The 21,344-nt window shown below is 42.7% G+C and overlaps 1 protein-coding gene across 5 annotated transcripts in view; it reads right to left on the minus strand.

Moving 5' to 3' along the window:
* Positions 1 to 19,282, minus strand: part of PPP3CA (protein phosphatase 3 catalytic subunit alpha) — a 190,196-nt gene extending 170,914 nt beyond the window's left edge. For all 5 annotated transcript variants that reach the window (XM_065736959.1, XM_065736957.1, XM_065736956.1 and 2 more), the window contains exon 1: positions 18,783 to 19,282. In XM_065736959.1, the coding sequence (XP_065593031.1) occupies positions 18,783 to 18,840 (58 nt within the window). In that variant the 5' untranslated portion in view covers positions 18,841 to 19,282. The remainder of the gene's footprint in view (positions 1 to 18,782) is intronic.
* Positions 19,283 to 21,344: the final 2,062 nt, after the last annotated feature.

Genomic DNA, 21,344 nt, shown 5'->3' on the forward strand with positions numbered 1-21,344 from the left:
CTATTACTGCCACCTCTCCAGTTTCATGCCCTGGACTCAATCCAAGATATGCCCAGTATAAAATATAAGACGCAATTAAATGAGTTTGTAGCCAGGTTTTAGATGGTTTTCTGTGAGCTTTGCCCTGCAGGAAAGAAAGACTACAGTTGTAATAGTTTGGGGCTACATTATTACTTTCCACTGTATTGACTGTCAGAGTCTGAAACAGGAAGTTTGAGAAGCTTCTGTGAACAAAGCTTTTTTCACTAAAGTATGGCACTAACAGTTCACACCAAAAACACAACAGAAAGGAGGCACATCAGACTGCCAAGTCTTGCACTGGAATTTCTCTACTGCCCATATCTACTCGAAGTAATACAGGCAAGCAGTTATCCATAGGTTGGTCCTAGACATTTGAGATGGCCCTCCAGCCACAATCCCCTCCAGCAAAGTGGGATTTATGCCCCTGCTGCTCAAGTCCATTCACTGGATTATTATTATTATTAGGTTTGAATCTCTCAGCAGAGACTGCCTGTATGCACTCTGGCACCTTCAGTAGACACTTTAGGGGAGGTCTGGTCTACAAAAGAACTTCAGGTCTAGCACAGTTGCTCCCATATATTAAAAAATAAAAATGTAAAAATATAAATCCTGTTGAATCTTTACACGGTGAACCATCAGCCAGGAGGTCAAGAAGTTTTTATTTTATTCATTTTGCCAAACACCTTAGGTTAAAGGCAAGAAAAATAAAAAAATAAAAATTAAAAAATTAAAAAAAAACCTAAAGTAGCAGACAAACCAGGAAGCAAACCTGGAAGACAGAAATTATTGAAGTATGTGTACATAAGAAGTTATCGGGTAATCACAGCATTGTAAATATTTCAAGTACCCTGATAACAGAAGTTGACAACACGCATTCCAGTCATCACAATTTTCTTGATGATGAAGAAGGGTACAACACTAGACAGGCCAAATTAACATCAGTTTCTATCAGCTAGGTTATCAAAATAAGACAACATCCTCTTTTTCATGAAGTCCAAATTTGAATACAAAGGAAAAAAAAGTCATTCACAGCTTTATACATTTTTACATTTCTGATTATTAAGAAACGGAAAAACATTCATTAGAGTTAGCTCAGTAACAAGTTCATTCATTTTCAGTAGAATTGAGCAGCATGAAACCCAAATATTTTCTGAGGTGAAAGAGGTAAAAAGAAACTTGAAGAACTCAGGTTAGTCTAGCCTGAATATAGCACAAAGCGTGAAAGCAATTGCTTCTGCAAGACCTATGTGGCCAGACAGCCTCATACATTATTTCTCCATTTCAACTGGAAGTCAAAGGCTGACGAGAACCAAGTAATCTTTTAACACCTTATACACTGCTTTGTTCTGGTTAGAACACCATCTCCTCTTGTTACAGTATCAGTGAGTTAGAACTGCATACACATGCACAGACAAAGGATACTGCTCTATCAGGAACAAACCGGTAACATGCTGGTATTTACAACTCAATAGCAAACATCCAACATTTTCCCCATTTCCAGTTCTGAAGTGAAGGTCTGACACAGCTGCTGGTATAAATAACAGCTTTTTACTGTATTACAATACTGCCACATACAATGGCATCGACTACGTGGACTCATTTTCTTATGGAACCTTTCAAGAGAGAACAACCACTCCACAGAGACTTTTATAATGCAGCAGATGCATGCACATGAATAAATAACCCTACTTTTCAGTCCACTTATCATACTCAGCACTCCTCACTAGTGAAGGTCACATCAAATGAACTACTCCTTCAAAACTACTCACATGTAAAGTTCACTCTGAATAGCTTAGTTCCATATTAATCTGTTCCAGGGTGAGCTTGGAAAGAAGTAACTTCCTTCCTTTTTAACTCAAAAAATAAAAAATAAAAATTAAAATAAAAATTAAAAAACAAGCAGAAGCAAGTTTCCTAGGTTTGTGGAAAAAATTTACATTGTTATTAGCATGGTAACAAAGCAACAGAAGGCTGAAGGATAACCTGGTGGCAATGGCTGCTGAAGAAATGGGTAAGTAGCTCAAACTCGGCTTACATTTTTTCCCTAGCTCTGAGCAATATCTTTTCTGACCGCTGCTGCATACTGCATCAGCAATAAATTCAGCCTGCTCCTTCCTTGGCCTCCCACAGCACAGGGTTTCAGAACTAATCCAGCCTGCTCTTTCCTAGATCCTCAGCCTACTGAAACTTCCAGAAGACGCATCCTTCACTGAGAAAGTCTGACAAATCTTGGCAGATGCTCCCCAACAAGTACAATAATGCACATCCAGAAGGTGCAAAAATGCATGTCTTTCAACAAGGGCTCCTGCAATGAAATGGTTGCCATGTAGTATTCTCATATTTATAGACTACTCTTCAGAAAATCACCATGAAGCATTAAAAAAAAAAAAAAGGCAGCTTCTCTAGAAGAATGATGCTTGGGAGGGAAAGAGAACACCTTGAAAGGAATGTTTTTAACCAAAATAATCCACGATACTAGGTTAACAAATCAGACTGAGCTGATTCATTCTGTAGCTAAAATACATTTCTGAAAGGATTCTGTGACCTGTTTAGCCAGAAAGAGCTATCTGATCTCAGTGAACCTTTGTGTTCACTCCACTGCTTTGTACATTGGAAGTATTGGAAGCTATTATTGCCACTAAATGTTTTCTTCAAAGTAAGCAAAAACTTGGCTTCTAAAAAGCCTTTTTTTTTTTTCTATTAAACTATTACAGAGGCAGTTTAAATTCTGACCCTGTATCAAGTCACAGTAAGAACTTGCTGCCCTCACACATACCTCTATGTTTTGAGAATCATTACAGAACCGAGGTTTACCTTAGCACAATTCCTTTATAGTAAGGGGGAAAAAAAATTAAAAAAAAATAAATTTAAAAAAAGCCCTGTTGAACTTTTAATGTGACTGATAAATTTACTTATTAGAAGGATCTTGCTCCGTGGCTTCAGATATAGCATGGCACAAGTTGAAGTCAGCTTTTAATCTTGCTCAATATATCACAGCATCGGGATACAGCAGATTCTCAGCAAACACTAGCATCGCATGCCTTTCCTCATAAATAAATGCTGTAACATCTATATAACTTCTCTTTCATAGACACTCTCAAGAAGTTTTTTGTGTTATCCATAAAAACAATCTCCTCTGGTGAAATATTTGTGACTGACAGGTGCGCACTTGCTAAAAAGCCTTTTCTTGGCAGGGCCTGAACAAAGGAGGGCATAACTGTCAAAGCAATTTAGGAGAAATGCCCTGCAGCATAGCTAGAAGAATCACTCCTGGAATTTCCAAAGAAGCTGAAGGTTAACGCATATATGCTATTACTAGCACCTGCAAGTTGCTGAGCTTTTTGGTTCACTCCTCATTTACGTCTATTCAAAGCAACTCTTCAGCTCTTTTGCTGTGTCTAGATGCCAGAAAGATCTTTCCAGGTTTCAGTGTTTATGTTCAACCTGACATTCTCCAGCCTTTTCTTCATAAGTATCCTCAAGGCAGCTCTTAACTTCCCACTTCCCTTTTCTCAAACTAGAAATCCTCCATGAACACCGAGCCTTTGACATACATTTTTGTACTAACAAATACTGAGGCCAAAGATTTATCAGTTTGACTAGCAAGCCCTTTTCCAGTTGTTCCTTAGGTTACTAAGACAGTAAATGCACTTCCTTCCTAGCAATGCATGTTGCCCCAGGTCTTATTACATGATGGCTGCTCCAGAAATAATGCCTTTTATTTTTTTTTAGTGTTCACTAACAATATCAGAGGCAGATGTCAGTGGTATGACAGTAGAGGGTGAACCTTGCTAACAACATTCCATTACATTTTGTTGTTGTGTGACAGATGGCAGCAGAGGGGCAGTCTGACATGGAAGTGTATATGAAGCAAAGGGGTGTCACTGAATTCTTCCATGTGGAAGAAAAGGTGCCCACTGACATTCATCAATGTTTGTTGAACGTTTATGGAGATCAAACAACGAGTGAGAATACACTAAAGTAAGTGAGTGGTGTGTTTCAGCAGTGGTGACAGTGGGTCACTTGCCCTGGTGAAGATTTTTTATGAGTCTGGCACATGGGCACTTGCATAACAGTGGCAAAAATACATAGCTAATGGTGGTGACTATGTTGAAAAAAACAATGTTTTGTAGCTGAGAATTTGCTGTATCAAATAGTAGGGCTCTCTGTTTCTTGGTGCTTTTTTTTCCTCACAGAAATAAATAGGAGGCATTACTTTTAGAGCAACCTACAAACATTATGATCTACACGAGCACTGAGGCAATCTGCACTTCAAATTACAGTATCTAGACACACATCATTTTCTTCAAATACATCTAGTCAACAAAGCAAAACATGGAAGCTACATTTTCACTACAAAAAAATGTTCATTATCCAGATTAATTACCCATGAAGGTGATTCAATTTAGAGAAACTCCTCAGAACTTCTAGTGAGTTAGTATCAATAACTTTTCTGAAGGAGTCAGCACAATTCTGTCACATTCAAACTCTTCTAGATATTTCTTTTTGTTCCACATCACCAATATTCAGTAGAAAAGTTCAATTTTACTTTTATATGTGCAATATTCAGATGTTTCCTCAACAGCCTTGCAGGGAAATGTGCATCTTCACAGAGAAATAAAGCATGAGACAAAATTCAAAGCTACAAATTTCAAAGCTTTTAAACTGATCATCATCAAGCTCAGTTTTAATCTTCATGCCACTATGAAATAACTTTATGTGAATAAAGCAGAAACTAGCAAAATATAGGCCCACTTTCTAATTACTAGAAGGAAGTTTTCTGATTATGTCAGAATCCTTGGTAATGACTGTAAGAGATTCATATAGAACTTACCCATTTTTCTTACAGCTGTCCATACTTTCTGTCCCCACTTTCAAGTTATAACAAACTCTGGAGCTATTATACACGCTCACAAAAATCTGAAACTCATCAAGAGCAATCTATACCAATGTTTTGCCAACGACACTACCATCCCTACATATGGATGTGTCAATATATACAATATATAAAATTTCCCAATGCATCATGTCTTGTTGCTATTTCAAAATAAGTATTTTTTATGGTGGATCCTCATAATCACACAAAGCATTCTTCCTGCAAAATACCTCCCTAGAAGATACAGCCGTTCTTTTTAAAGGAAGAAAGATTTCTACGCTCTTGTTTTGTCAAAGGCATGCAAATTGATATACAGCATTTTAATCATCCATTTTAAAGAGTCTAGTGAAAGATGATCACAGAATCATTTAGGTTGGAAGGGACCTCTAGAGGTCATAATGTTTAACATCCTGCTCAAGCAGAGTCATCTGAAACAGGTGATCCAGGACCACATCCAGACAACTTTTATTATCACCAAGGATTGGGACTCTACAACCTCTCCAGTGAATTTGTTTCTGTCCAACAACTCTTATAATACTATAAAAACATTTCCTTGGTTCCAGTTTGGATTCTCTCATTTTCAGCATGCCCATTACCTCTTGTTCTGTCAGTCACTGGACACTACTGAGAAAAGCCTAGATGCTCCTTCTTCATCTTTTACCATCAGGTATTTCTAGATATTGATGAGACCACCCTGAGCTTTCCCTTCTCGAGACCCAATAACCCCAGCTCTCTCAGCCTCTCTTTGCACAAGAGATGTCTCACCCCATAGCCATTTTACAACCCTTCTTTGGGCTCGTTCCATTAAGTCCACGCTTTTTTCATACTGTGCAGCCCAGACTAGGACTCAGCATTCCAGACACAGTCTCACCAATGCATAGAAGAGGGCAAGGACCTCTTTTCTTGACCTCCTGGCAACAATCCTCCTAATGTAGCCCAGGAGGCTGTTGGCAAATTCAAGATTACCTATAGGAACTCCGTCCACTTCAATTCCCTCAAAGCCAGGAAAAAAGGTCTAATACACATTCAGAAACCATAGCAACTGGATTACAACCAGAAAGACATCTACTGAGCAACTTTCTGACAGGTAGTATTTCTAAGATTAGTCAGAAGGATATTAAACAAAAGATATCCTACCATGAAATATTTATTGTCCAAAATAGGATACAAAATGAAGTCAACATTGTACAAGAAGTCGCACATAGTTCAGACTTTCGCTAATGAGTGTTGTCCCTCATCTTGTGACACTTCCTGTGTGGTAAACAAAGAATATTTTCAAGCGAGATGGGTACCAACTGAGATTCAGAGCTCTAGAGAAGCAGAAGTACCTTGTTAGAAAATATAAGCAAATGCTATTCCCTAATGTACAATTTATTTATATGTACAAATTCACTAGTATTTGCATTTCAATTTCACACAGGAATTGTTTGCTTTGACATTTCAAAACCAAATTGTGAGCCAAATAGCCCAGTTCTGCTACAGTATGTCCAGTTCTGGGCTCCCTGATGCAAGGGAGATGGAGCAGCTGGAAAGAGTCCAGCGGAGGAAAGGGGCACTGAGATGATTAAGCGACTGGAGCATTTCACAACAGAGAAAGGGCTAAGAGACCTGGGACTGCAGCCCAGAGAAAAGGCTCGGGGGGGGGGGGGCAAACCTTACGCACATGTGCAAATACATGAAGGGAAGAAGCATAGACAGAGACAGGTTATTTCTCAGTGGTGCACAGTAATAAGACAAGAGGCAACAGGCACAAACTACATTAGAGGAGGGTCTGTCTCAACATCAGAAAGCATTTTTTTTTTCTTTCAAAAGAACTGACACAAGTTGCCCAGAGAGATGGTGGCATGTTCCTCCTCAGAGATATTCCAAAGCCTCTTATACACGGTCCTGGACAAGCAGGGTTACATGCTCGAGCAGAGGTAGGACCAGAAAACCTCCAGAGGTCCCTTCCAACCTCAGCCATTCTGTGACTCTGAAGCTGTCCGAGCTCATACCTTTTAGTTGTGAGTGCGGAAGTGACTTTGATATATCACTCATACAAATTAAGGATATGTTATTATTCCATTGGAATAGGTAAACAGAAGGTTAAATGAACACAAAACTCCACACATTCCCACCTGCTAAGATAGAAAGAAGACTGCCCAGAAGCTAAAGCTAATATCTCAGCAGAAATGAATACAGGCTCATCCCTATTTGTTGCAAAATGGTTGGGAGTTGTTTTCGTTGTTGGTTTTTTTTTTCTGTTTTGCCGTGTTTCTGTGTATTTTTCCCCTTTTTGTGGGTTTTTTTTTTTTGAGTTTCTGTTCTTTCTTTTCTACCAAAAGTAACTTCTTCTAGCTTGCTCATAAGATTCACTTTCCCCTCTACTACTAGCAATGTAAGGACAGCAAGCATTTAAGAAAAGTTTCCCATGATAAAAACTACAAAGATCATACACCAACAATCTAAGTCCACCCACAAAGCACATGAGTAACTAGAACTTTCACCAGGCAGTCTTGCCAGCTCTCTGCTTGCTGATAAAGTAAGGCTCCCTCGCGGCCAATGTCTAACTTCCGGCCCCACTGCACACAAACACCACTAAAACAGTAAGATGTTTACCTGCTCCAAAATAACTCATTAGCAAAGCACTCCTAAAACAGTTCTGTGCCCTCCATTTCTGAATAAGCTACAATTCCTTGAGTAACTCTTCGTTGCTCTGAAAACACTGCCCTCACCCACTGTGCTCTGCATTTCTTCTTCCACAACCCCCAGCTGGATGTCCAACACTATCTTGCTGTGCCCTTAGTCTCCTTTCTCCAGCTGCCAGCACTCTGCTTCCCTCTTCCTCCACCCCAGAGCACTGCAAGTGATGGGCTGAAAACAGCACCAGATTATCTTCGTGGCCTCTTCCAACTTTAATGATTCTATGATTCAAAGAAGAAACACGTCTCCTATGTACATCTACTACTTGTGTGATTTTAATATTAACGACTTACTCTGTTAGACCAGAAACTAAGTTAAACAAAGATAATTGTCTTTTAAGGCAATCCAGATGCATTTGTTAAATAAAAAGTATTTTTAAGTGAGCAGCACACAGGCAAACAGCCTTCTTATGTGAAAATGGCATCTACGTGACTTTTCAGTGATAAAAAGCACCGAAGTACATTCATGTATGGGAAACATTTTAGACTTAAATTTCTGAAGACGCAGCAACAAAACAGCAAACTGTTACTGCAGAAGAACAGCTACATACATACAAGTCCCTTCTCACTTGCTAAAAGACAGCATTGTGAAGTAGGAGTACGCTTTGCTTACTGCGAAAATAAGATAATGCTGTCCTGTTCTAAGCCACTTAAGATCAGATATAGCAAAGCAGTTTAAAACAGATAGAAGTCATCTACTTAAAAGGAAAACCAAAACTGTAAGTCACAGGATGACTACTTGATTCACAGTTTACTCAAGTTAATGAAAAGATTCCAACTCCTGCAGATTTCAGCAGGTTACGAAACAGGTCCCGCAAAGGGAAGCATTCCAAGTCACAAACGTGATATTTTTATACCTAATTGCCACTATTGCCTATTAAGATATTCTAAGTGTAAAATAGACAACAAATACAATAATCTTGCTTTCTCACTTTAAAATTGCATGAAAGGGACAGTAAAAAAGTTGAAGAGAACTAGATTGTTCCCAGCTGTTATCATAAAATACTACAGCTGTTCATGTCATTGCAGCTAATGACCAGTTGCACTTTTTCAAAGAATGTAACACAGTATGACCATTGTAATCTACATCAAACTGAAACTTGGCAAACATCACGGAAAAAAGACAAAAAAAATTAATTAAATTGCTGCATTCGATGTTTTAGTTTTGTTTGTGGATTGGTTTGTTTGTTTGTTTTTGGGTGAACAGGAAGGGATTTATTCTTTGAATGGCCTTCCATTCAAACTGTCCATTATTTTAAACTCCTTGAAATAAATGATGGTAAGTGAAAGGTATCAAATTATCTAATTTGTTCTATGCAGTAATAAAAGCAGAAATCAGCCAAGAAGTTCCAAATCTGTTGCTGAAAAGAACTGTGCTGAGTAAAATAATATCTCAAACCCAATGTAGATAATGAAACAACCTTTCTGAAGCTATCAAGAGGGCAGGTTTCGCCACCTAAAAACTTTTCTTTCTTTTCTTAACTGTATTATTGTACGTGAACCAAATCATGTTCTTTCAAAAAGATTTAAATAAATGTGCAAAGGAAGGTGAAAATAGAAAAAAAACATAGATGCAGAAAATTTTCAGAGACATCTCTCTCAACTGAAGCATTATTCTTGGACAGATTGAGAAAAAGCCAAGGAAAAGTACATAAGCTTACAGTTATCTGCAGAACCCCTCTGCAGACACTATTTCAAGCAATTGTATGCCATTTGTGGAGAAAATACATTGGCATGTTTCTCTCTAGTCATGTGCCTTCCCCTTCAACATCACCCATGCAGGACTGTAGACCAGAAAGATGTCACAAGCTTTTTCATTGCTTTTTCCATCATCAGTAATAAAATGAGAAAATGAACATTCATATTACCAGGTTTCCCACTTCAGGAAACAGTTCCAGAAAAATTCCAAACACTTCATAAAGAATACCACACAATCACACATGCTGTATACCCATTTTCATAGGAACTGATCTGGGACCCGGTAACAAAAACGTACAGCTACAGTAAAGAATGATAAAAACACCGCGAACAAGAAGAGCAAAAAGGAGATGACAGGCTGAGCCTCTTTTTCTCCCCTTGAGCCATTTATCTACACCATTAACGATTTCTTTTCAACTGATGGGTACTCCAAAACATGAACAATTACGGAACTTGGCTTTTATCTGGCCACACAATTACTTGGCTGTCACTATCAGCAAGGAAAAAAAATTGCATAACCCACCTTCACAAAGACACTCACAAATGCTTAAATTAGAAGTTAAACCCCAGTCACGCTAAATTAGGCCAAAAAACTGTAGTTGGGATTCTATTAATTAAGCCTATTAAGCAACGCCCAGAGTGAGTGTTAAACACTGTCTACAACATCACATCTGCATAACCCATTATTAACACATGTTATTTTCACCATTCTAATCACAAGGTCAAAGCACACTTCCTTTCTTGTGGCAATGCTGTTCAGGCTTGATATTTTTGTGTAATTGGCAAATATCAGAGAAAACATTATAGCACAGTTTGCGCTGTAGTAGGTTAGTTATTCTGATTTTGTTGTTGAGAATTTAACCACCACAATCAGGTCACCTTGCTTTAGGTTTTTAACTTGACAGTCTAGTCAAATTTGTGATCTTTTTCCCCTCCAGTCCATCAATTCTACATTGGGCCAGAATTAGGACAAATCAAGGAAAGTATACTGGCCAACATCAATATGCTGCAACAAAACTCCTAAGCCACATGTATTTAAAAGACAGAACGGAGGAAAAGGAATGCAGTGGAAAATAGTAGCGTTTTTATACCAATACCTGTTTCCATCAGTATGTGTTTTATCCTACTAAAAAAATCTTATCAATTTGGAAAACCACAAAATGCAGACTTGAATTATTTTATTCATTCAAATTTGCATATTTGAAAAATGGAAAAACGGCTATTACTATTGCTGAGTTTTAACGTAATCATATTTTCAGAAGCATTTTTCTTTGGCACAGATATTTTGCATAATCTATACACAGACTAAGTTCTATACCTCCCAAGCTTAGATTTTAAGGTGGAGGCTTTAAAGTTCACTCGCCCATGATGAACTTCAGTTTTTTTTCAAGCAAGTGTTACTACGTTTGTTAAATATTACCTTCCTGTGCTAATTAACTTCTGAGCCTGGTTGCACAGACAGCAAAGCATGAGCACTTATACTCCCTCTTTTTTCCTAAATTAACCATATCTACCATCACCTATGCTAGCTCTCAGAGCTCTTTGCAAGCTACACAAGCTAAAACTAACAGTCATGCTGTGAGTTCTCAACGTTACTGCTAGGCAACCTCAAGCAGCAGCTGAACTGCAAAATATAGACATCCTTCTGTGACAAGCTGGGGAGAGCTTGAGCAGCACACTGACAGAGGAGCTACTGGCTGAAAAGAAAGCCACAGAGTCAGCAGCTGGCTACAGAATTACAACACAAGTCAGAGGAAGAGTCATAATATACTTCCCCTGTTCTCACATGCTTCCCCAGGCACCTACAGATGCTGACAGATGCATAGTCAAAGGAAATAAGCTGTGTTTGGTGAATCTCTTACACTAGGAACATGCAACCCAGTGACTGCTAACAGGCAGCACTTAAGCTGCTCAAGATGCTCAGTTAGCAATATGAAGAGAGAAAGGTTGGAAGAAACGTGGGAAAGGAATATCAACAAGAGAAAGAACTTAATAACACTCAAAAGGAAGAAAGTATTTAAAAAGACTGAAATCTAAAAGGAAGATGCAGTATAACTTCAGTATAATACGACTGTATTTCTAAGTAGAAAGAGGTTTAAGAGTTAGATAGTCATCAAACGCTGTTCTCAAAAGCTTCATGAAACACACTATAAAAAGGAAAAAAACACCATCTATGCCTTAAGCACATGCAGCGTGGACACCATGCTCACAAACACCCAGAAGTCAACCTCTGGTGCCTTTTTGCTCCACTCTTTCGCCTCTCCAGTTCCAAGTACAAATGGTATCAGTCAGAAATTGCACTGGTGTTGTAATTAACTCCTAAATAAGATGGTCACGTTCTTCTCACACACCAGTGTTGCCATATCAACATTAACGTGACTAACCTTGCTTATAAAAATAGACAGTTTATAATGCATGTAAATGACTGTCAGAGAGGTATTGCTCTGGAGGTGTTGTTTCAACAATATCAGCATTCTGATAGGGGAGCAAGTGAGACAGAAATAAGTAGTTTGGATTTTTTTCATAAGCAAATTTTACCATCATATAAGTTATCATCCCTGCTTCTCCACATCCAATCTTCTATCTCTTCTATCTCTTCTTGTTAAACAACAAGAACATACCTGGGGCACTCCAGCACTAACACATTGCAATCTCCAAGCTGAGTGGCAGAGCCTGCAGTGAGCCACAGGCTTATACAAGTAAGGCCGCACATACACTGAAGTGATTTTTAGAATTGGGATGATACATTTCAGTTATTGACTCAGAAGACATAGACAGGTCTCTCCTGAGGGAAAGACAAGGTAAATGACCAGTTATCAGAAAAGGAAATGATTTAAGCATTCAGCTGAAGAAATGATACACAATAGCGACTTACATTTGACTCCTGAAATCACATATAAAAGGATGTAAGAAGGCACCTTTTCACGAAGGTGATTTGAAGTGGCTGTTACTTCAGAAACTTGTGGCTTCTTTTATGGCACGTTCTTGAGAAAATAAAGAGTAAAACAGTATCTTTGTATCTACTCTTAAGGAAGTACTTCTCTCCACATTCTTTCAAGCTGTCAAGAAGGAACTATTCCCCACAACACGGTGTGTATCATCATCACTAGGAAGCCTTAAATGAACCAATATCCATACTAAACTAAATGGAGTATCAAACTTAAATTATACTCCTGTGCTTTAAGCAGAAGCCACTCAGCATAACAGAAGAAACTGAAGAAAGACTATGAGTTTGGGAAATAAGAGCTAAGAGAAGTAAGCAAAAAGCTTATTTTATTAACATTACTCCTAGTGTCTTTTGGCAGAAATTTCCTCAAGAACCATCAAGTGGGAAGAATTCTGAGGGTTCTAGCAATCATGGGACTAACAAAAAGCTATTATGTTGTATACTCAAATATGTTTTACATTTTATCTCCATGCCACAATCTACACAGAAAAGCAAGAATAACCATGTAGTATCTATCACCTCTAAGTGAGATGCATGCAGTGGATACAGATACTATTGAATTTGGAAATAGATAGCAAAGAGGAAACAACTGCTCTGTACAACATTCCCCTATGGAAAATTACCTCCGTTGGTTAATATTTTCCACTTAAGTTAAATACTGATAACACCCAGCATGAACTCCTCTTTTAAGCTTCTCACCACCACCAGTGATATGAAAAGCTCTAGTTCTCTCACTGGGCTCAGCCAAAAAGAGAGCATAACAGCAGAAAGCTTTAGCCAACGCGGAATTCAAAAGCAGAAAAGGATTTTAAACACAAAAAGAAGGCAGGCTTTTCTCCCATCTCGCCTCATATCAGTCCACAGCATGAGAAAAATTTCCCACCAATAACAGCTGCCTAAGAAAGGCATCCTTCAGTGCACACGTGGTTTTTCTCCACGGCTGTGCAGTAAGAGGCTTGTTTAACTAAAGGTCTTATTTACAAAACTATCTTAATGAGTAAGAGGTAAACTGAGTTCACAAATCAAAATAAATCACCAGCTTAATTACACAGGCATAACTGTCAAACACTGTACTCTGCTTTTGTTTAGATTTCTCCTTACTACATTCCCAATCCTTTAAAACAAGTGATGCACATTAGTCACCCAGGCAAAGGTTTACAAAGTGCAAGAAGCACACGACTGCACTACCTAAGCAATATCCAACTGACAGACGCCATTGATTTTAGAAGTATAAACTGAGTTCTGACCACGAGATGCAAGAACATCGCAGTTAGATACAAGAAAACAACAAGCCATCCTAATTTTCTCTTCTAAGTAATCCTAACTTGAATGCTAAGCAAGCACATTCACTTGTATTCTGTCCTCAGGTCCCCTTTCTATGGCTTGCTTCACGACAATACCAGGGGATCTTCAACTACAAAGTTAGCGAAGCCATCTCTCCTTGAAGGCAAAACGTAAGGAGCAGAAACTCTCCTGCCACACCCATGCTGTGGAGTTTGCTCCAAAAGCAATGCCTCCTATTTTATTATGTTGGCCCATGATGTCAGAGGCAGATGTTGGTGGCACAGCAGTAGAGGTTGAACCTTCCCACCAACATTCCATTACCATTTGTTGCTGTATGACAGATGGAATCAGAGGAAAAGGCATCCATCGACATTCGTTGATGTCTGATGAACGCTGATAGAGACCAAGCAGTAGATATGAGCACAGTGAGGCAGTGGGTGCTGTGTTTCAGCAGTGGTGACAGTAACACAAAAGGCAAGCCACATTTTGGATGGCCATGCACAGCTGTCACACCACAAAATGGAGTGTTTCAACCAGCTCGTGCATGTGAATTTGCTAATGGTGGTAATTACATTGAAAAAATAGTGTCTTGTAGCTGAGAACGTGCTCTAACAAACATTAGTATTGTGCTTTTTGCATCTGTTGTAGTTTCCAAGGAAATAAATAGGAGGCATTACTTTGAGTGTAACCTATGTGCCTTCCAGACAGAACTGAAGGCAGATTCTCCATTTGATAGCATCCCTTAAGCCCAGATGCAGGCTCCCTCAGAGCATGAGTGCATTCTTAAATATTATAAGGATAAATTTAATTAATTAAAAACAAAAATAGAAACAGCTACAATGCAAATCCTTTCTCTCCCTCATGAGGATCTGAGGGATACTGAATTTCCAGCATCCGTGCTGGAGAAGCACAAAACCATTTCATCTGCTGTCATTAGAAAGCTGTAATATCCAAGTAAGATTGGCCCTTGCCATAGATTTCCTAATACTTAAATGAAAATCAAAATACATACCGAATTTACCAGTGCTACTGACATTTGAAACCATCACACAGAATTAACATAGAAGGACAAGCCAGCGATTGCATGATACATCCACGCTAGAAAACATTACATTCTACTCACAGAAGGAGAGAAGCAGGCTTCTGTAGTACACCTGCTCTGACTCACCAAAGGTCAGTCTGATGCACAAACCTTAGCAGGGTACATATGAGTCTCCCTGGACTAATGGAAACTTTAAACTTCATGGCTAACTCCCACTATTGACAGCAATAAACACCAGTTTTACCTTTCATGAATCTGAAGTTAACACTGATGGCTAACATTGATTGGGATCTGACATTCATATTATATTACAAACAACTGACAGCTTGAACATTAGACAGTTGGAAATTCAGAGATAGCAGAGACTGGTGTCTACTTTTTGGAGTGTCATTACTTGCTGATGTAACTGTGTACACCTAAGCACACAATATACAACGTGAAACTGCCAATACCAAGGATCAAGAGTCATGGCAGCAGGTCATCTGAAGAGCTGAAATTCCACTAAAACTCCACTTTCTTTCAAGCAAAACAATCAACCAATTCTCAAAAAGTACACAGCCATCTGACCTGCACACATCAAAGCAACTACTGTACCTAGCTAACAGCAAGACTTCCAAGAAATACTGCTTTCATTTCTTTGTATGACTATTACAGCTCACTTTTGAAGTTTTTATTTAGGATTACTCTGCTTTAGAGCAGTACTTCTAGAAGGCAGTAATGCAACACTGAATATTTTGAGGAGGTCAAGTAACCTGATACGCGGCTTCTCCCTCCAGGTTGGTGGGTTCAAATCCTGCTAATGTCAGTAGTGACCACAAGCTGTTGACATCAGACAGCTGTTCAGTGACCCATGAGGAATGAGCTAGTAGTCCCAGTCCAACTTTTCCTGGACAGGTATTCCCACCTTCACAAGAGGAACCAAGCCCATGCTTTGGTTTGTGAGTCTCGGGACTTAAAAGCAAAATGAATAAGGAAAAGTTTTCTCCGTCCTGAAAGAAAACAAGAACTTATGAACAGCTCTGTCTGAGTGAAGGCTGTGTCATACATCTGACAGGAAAGAAAGGAATGCCAATCTGCAAATATGTTGAATCAGCATTTGCTGCAACATTATGCTGTCCTAAGCCTTGATCCTGCTAACATTTGAATGTACAGGTTACCTTACTTGCAGTCATTGGGCTACTCAAAGCGCTGCTCCTCTACAAGATCAAAAAACTCCAGTGATTAAAGATGATTTGTCTAATTTGCATCAAAACATACGTACTGTGCTAGGGAGATTATAAAAGTAAATCAAAGCACACTGTGAATTCCTTTCCTTTAACTCCAAAGAATCCAATTTTGTCAGCTTTATCAAGAGTTAACTTGCTTCTGGAAATTTAACATTACACAGACTTGAATTTCTTCTTTACATCACCTATTGCACAACTGTTCCATATCTGAAAATTTCACTCCAACTGCTGAATATAATTTTACACCAACTGCATTACAGAGGTGGGAGAAGACCAACACTTTTTTTTCTCAATTAGTGGCCACAGAGCCATTCTTTCCTTCTCCCAGAAGAATTCTTTATTTTTTATTTATATCAGTTTGAATAAGGTTCAGAAGATTCAATAAGCAATGCAAATTAAGCATGAGAAGAAGTTCTCACCTACAGAAATATCCCACTTCTCTGTCTACGTGATTCTCTTAAGTTCAAGAGAAAAGCTCAGAACAGCCCACCTCAGAGGCAGTACGCAGCCATAAGCAACCCGCACAGACTTGCTGGAATTGTCATCTCCCCAGACCCACCCCATCACTGCATCAAAGCACTTAAGCAAGACTTCAGTGAGGCAGATCTCAACTGACACCCCTGGTCCTGTACCAGCAAACTAAAAGGTTCAACACAAACACACACACACACCAATAAATAAATAAATAAATAAATCACACACACTGGCAGAGAAGAGTTTAATCCAGAGTCTACAAATATTTATTTTCCAAATGCAGCTTCATGTAATATTTTAAATTAAATAATAATAATAATAAAATGAAAAAACAAGTTGTTTTCACAATTCTGTTACCATCAGAGTATTTGGCTTGCCTTGCAGAACATCAGGACTCTCCACCTATACACACAGGTACAAATAAGGTATTCCTAACTTCTTTTTTATTTTATTTTTTTCTTTTAATTCATTTTAGCCTTCAAGCCTTTTTCAGTTGCTCATCTCAGGAAGACACAAATCCCATCCCACAGAAAAAAAAAAAAAACAACTTTTTCCCTTATCTATCTCCATTATCACAACCAATTGGATTTCCCTACAGTCATAGGGAGGCAGAGCGAAGGACCCATGCAAAGAAGAATTCTACAAAGGACCAATTTACTGTGTACCCTCAAGTGCTATTTTGAGGCCTTAGAATGATTTTACTATGTAACAGAACAAGTAACCATCTAACAAATGTTGGAAGACAGGACAACGCTTGCAGTTGAGATGAAAAGACAACTAAGAGGCAGGTATGCTTTTGCTCAATACTTCCTCAGTTTAACAAATTCGATTTCTAATTGCATTATGAAATTATATCTAAATATACGTACTGAGTTTTCTAAGAAAATGGTCCTTTGAAATCTTACAAATATATCAGCACATGTAAAAAATGGCCATCTACCACTGAAACCACCAAGGCTTGTGTCAGTATAGAGATGGTAATTCCAATCCTGTGGTTATTCTTATTCATCTTAATATCTGCTCCAGTCCAAGAGAGTTCTGTCAAGTTCTGTTACAAGACCAGGACATTTGGTCACATGTCCAGATTTTAAAAGGAAAAAAAAAAAAAAAGGAAAACAGACATCCCATGATGGCAACCAAGGCTTCCCGATAGAACAGCCATTTCTTGGACCCTACGAATGTAAGTATTAGCTCAACACCAATGTTTCAGGCTTCTTAAGCCTACTAGTAGCGTAACAGCACAAACCATGTACTTAATCTGCAAACATTCCAGATATGAGAAGATATTTCCCAAGCCACTAAAAAAAAAAAAAAAAGAAAATCCTACTGTGCTTGGAATTGCATTGCTTTCAACATCCAAAGATCTGCAATTCCATCCGGGGGAAAAAGGATGTCCAAAAAAAAAAAAAAAGGTGGGGGTGGGGGTGGGAAAGAAATGGTGGGAAGGCACAAGGAGACGCGTATGTGTAAACATAAACGCAAAATAATAACAGTAATTTGCTTTCCTAAATAGTACGTCCAATAATCGTTCAGTTCTGGCACCCACTCACGCCAGTACGGCAGCGCGCACCGCGGCCGCTCCGCTCCCATCTCCCCGGGCTCGGAAAGGATGCGCGCTGCCCCCAAGGTCCGGGCCGCCACCACCGCGCCCCGCACGGGCTGGAACCCGGCGGCTGGATGCACCGCATCCCAGTGCGCCAGGCGAGGCGGCAGCGCGGCAGGGAAACCCTACCGAGCGCACCGCACCCCGAGCAATGCACATGGACCGCGCAAACCGGGCGCTACCCCGGTAAATACGACCTTGGTCCTCACTGCAGTGTTGCTAATCCAAACGGGCTGTGTTTATACGCTGCGGCTCGCGGCGCACGCACACCTCGGGCTGAGCGCAACCATGGAACCGCGGCGTAGGGGTGCGGGGCCCCCCGCACATCTGCGTGCACGCGCGGACGCGGGCGGACACACACACGCACGCAAACACACGGCCGCGGTGCGCCCGCCGCCTGATTTCACAGCCCAGCAGGCCGAGCCCCGCGTCCGAGGCGGCGGCGGCGGCGGAGGAGGAGGAGAAAGCCGCCTCGGCCGCTTCGCCCGGCTCCTCGGAGCACGGCACGGCCCTGCCGCCCCCATCCCCCGGCTGCCGGCATCCCCAGGGCCGCGGGGGCGTGCGGCCGCGCAGGGGAAGGAGATGGGGAGCCTCAGCCGCAGCGGGGCCGCGGGCTGCGAGACGGGGCGCGGAGCCCCGGGGAGAGTCGGGGGGCGGGGGAACGCCCGAGGGGGCCGCTGGAGGGGGAGGGGACCGGGAGGCAACCGGGGCTCCCCGTCGCTCCGAGGCGAGCCCCGTGCAGCGCCTTCAAGGCGGAGAGGGGAGGCGGGGAGCGGGGCGGGGAGGGGGAAGGAGGGGGGGAAATGCTGCAATGGAGCGCCGGGCAGGAGGCGAGGGGAGCCGCAAAGCCGCCGGCCGAGCCGCTCTCCAGCCGCTACCTGCCCCGCCGCCTCCCAGGGCGGGCCGCCCGCAGCACGGCGCGGTACCCACCTTTCACCACCCTGTCCGTCGTCGACAACTTGGGCTCGCTGGCCTTGTGCTCCGACATGTCCGGCGGCGCGGCGCTCCCTCGCGCACAGCGGGCACGGGTTGAGGCGGCCGCCGCTGCGGGCAGCGCTCCGGCTGCTGCGCCGGGGCCGAAGTTGCCGCGTCCCGCCGCTCTGCCGGGCTCGGCTCTGCGCGCGGTGCCTTCCTCCTTCGTCTTCCTCCACCCCCGTCCTCCTCCGCCTCCTCTTCCTCCTCCAGTTAATTATTTCTCGCTTCCAATCACGCCTCCCGGTCGCTGGAGATCGCTCGCTTGCCCCCCCCCGCAGAAAACGGCGGCGACGAACGACTGTCAGGCGACGGCGGCGGCGGCGAAAAAAGCCCCAATTCGCACCGAGAGCCGTAACCACCAGCTGCACGCGCAGCGGCTCCGCGCTTCCTTCCTCCGCACCGCAGCGCCGGCTCCTCCCGCCGCCACCGGCCGCAGCTCTGGGCCGGGATCCGTCTTTCCCCCCACCCACCCCCCCCACGAGGGTCTCTCCCCGCACACGCAGCAGCCCCGGCCCCGCGGCGCCGCACACGCTCCGCGGCGCAGCCCCCCCCCCACCTCCGCCCCACGCCGCCCGCCCCGGCTCCCGCGCCGCCGCGCCGCCATTGGCCACCGCGCGGTGCCACTCACTGTCAGGTAGCGCCTCCCGCCCCGCCCACCGCCGCCGCGCCGGGGCCGCCCAGGTGCGCCGCCACCCGCGCCGCGGGGCCCGGCCTGCAGCGCCCCGCCGCGGGTGATCGGCTGCGCTCTGCGGGCGTGGAAGGGCCCGGGGCGGTCAGTCGGGGAGCTGCGCCCCGGCTGCCGTGCCCGGAGCCCGGCCTTGCCGGCGGCCCGCCGTCTCAGCGCGGCCCCGTCAGCGCTCCCACTCCGCGCTGCTGCTGGGGCCGGGTCCTGCAGAGCGTTTAGGCGGCGTGCATGTTGTTTAGGGCATGTTTACGCATGTAGTGGTTCAGGAGGAGCTACCCCTGATTAATTTCATGACTAATTTCCAGAATAAGGCTGAGCTGTTCCGGTTTAGTTTAGCACTGTGAGTTTTAATTAGAGACGGCACACCTGTTCTGGAAGGGGGCGGGGGGAAGGTGTTTAGAGCGCACTGTTGAATAACTTGGGTGTAGATGAGTCAAGGAGCGAGAGACACCTAGCCCATCTCAGTATTCCCCCTTAGGGGGATGCACAAGCTGCTTGTGTAGCAGATCCTGCTGCTCCAGAAAGCCGCAAATAACATAGCAGTTATGACACATCTTCCCTGCTTTGATTTGCCTGGCACTTTTAGGGGACGTATTACAGGCTCTCCTTGTAGCATTTTCACTGAACGTAGGAAGGCACTGTATACACCAGGCCTTCAGTACAACAGCACACGTTCAGCTCATAGAATGGCTTAGGTTGGAAGGGACCTCAAAGATCATCAAGTTCTAAAACCCCCTGCCAAAGGCAGGGCTGCCAGCCACTAGGTCAAGTACTGCATCTCACCCAGGTCCCCATCCAGCCTGGCTTTAAACACCTGCAGGGAAGGGGCATCCACAACCACTCTGGGCAGCCTGTGCCAGCACTTACCCCTCCCTCAGTAACGAACTTCCCCAACACCCTTCCCACACCAAGTTCCTTGCCGTGGAGCCATCTTTCAGTCCCATGAACATGAACAGGCTGGGAAACAAAGCTTCTCTCAGATTCCTCTTGAAACGGTACCACGAGAATCAGAAAACAGCCAGTGCTCTAACAAGAAAGTTGATGACTGTCTAAATAAGTCCCAGAGCTGATGACAGCAACATATGAGGCTCCCCATATGCTAAACATGCATCATGAAGCACCAAAAGCACAGAAGAACCTGGACAGGAATGCCCTCCACCAGCCTCCCTGCATCTGGGAAGTGCTGCTTAGCAGCAGACAGTGCCCAGGCACAGAAGGAGAAGCAGCACATCAGGAATGCAGCATGGCCAGTACATTCAGGTGTTGCATATGCCTTGTGGGACATAGCTTCGTGAGATGCAGAGGACCAGCTGGGATCCGTTCTTCTGTGACTGCAGGCTGTTTGCATGAGTCACTTTGATTCTTCTAGATAGGCTGCAAGAGCAGAGACACTGGGTCTTGCAGCTCAGCCTTGCTTCCCCATTAGTCACAGGACAAGGCTTCAGCTCTGAGTTTTTTCCAGTGAAGAAGCATGACTTGTCACTGACCTAAAAGAACATTCAGTATCACAACTCCAGCATGTTTATAGGAATTCTGAAATCTACCTAGGACTTCCCTTAGCAGTTTTTCTTTCCTTCTAACTTTTAGTTATCATATGCCATCTAGTCCCATCAAGGTTCTCCAATTTTATCTTGTGAAAGGTCTCAGAACCTTGATTATATACCTTCTGCATTTAGCCTTCCTTTCCAAGGCAGAATCCCCATTTCAGGTAATTTCTTTTTAACAGGTTTTCACATACCTTTGTCTTACATAAGCTTAAGTACTGCTGCCAAATTCCATTTGTCATGCCACATCTGCAAGCTATGGTACAGCCAAATTTCAGTTCATAGGTA

This window comes from Cyrtonyx montezumae, unplaced genomic scaffold (assembly GCF_038088225.1).
Source record: "Cyrtonyx montezumae isolate F1298 unplaced genomic scaffold, pur_monq_1.0 scaffold_2, whole genome shotgun sequence".
NCBI classification, from domain to species: domain Eukaryota; kingdom Metazoa; phylum Chordata; class Aves; order Galliformes; family Odontophoridae; genus Cyrtonyx; species Cyrtonyx montezumae.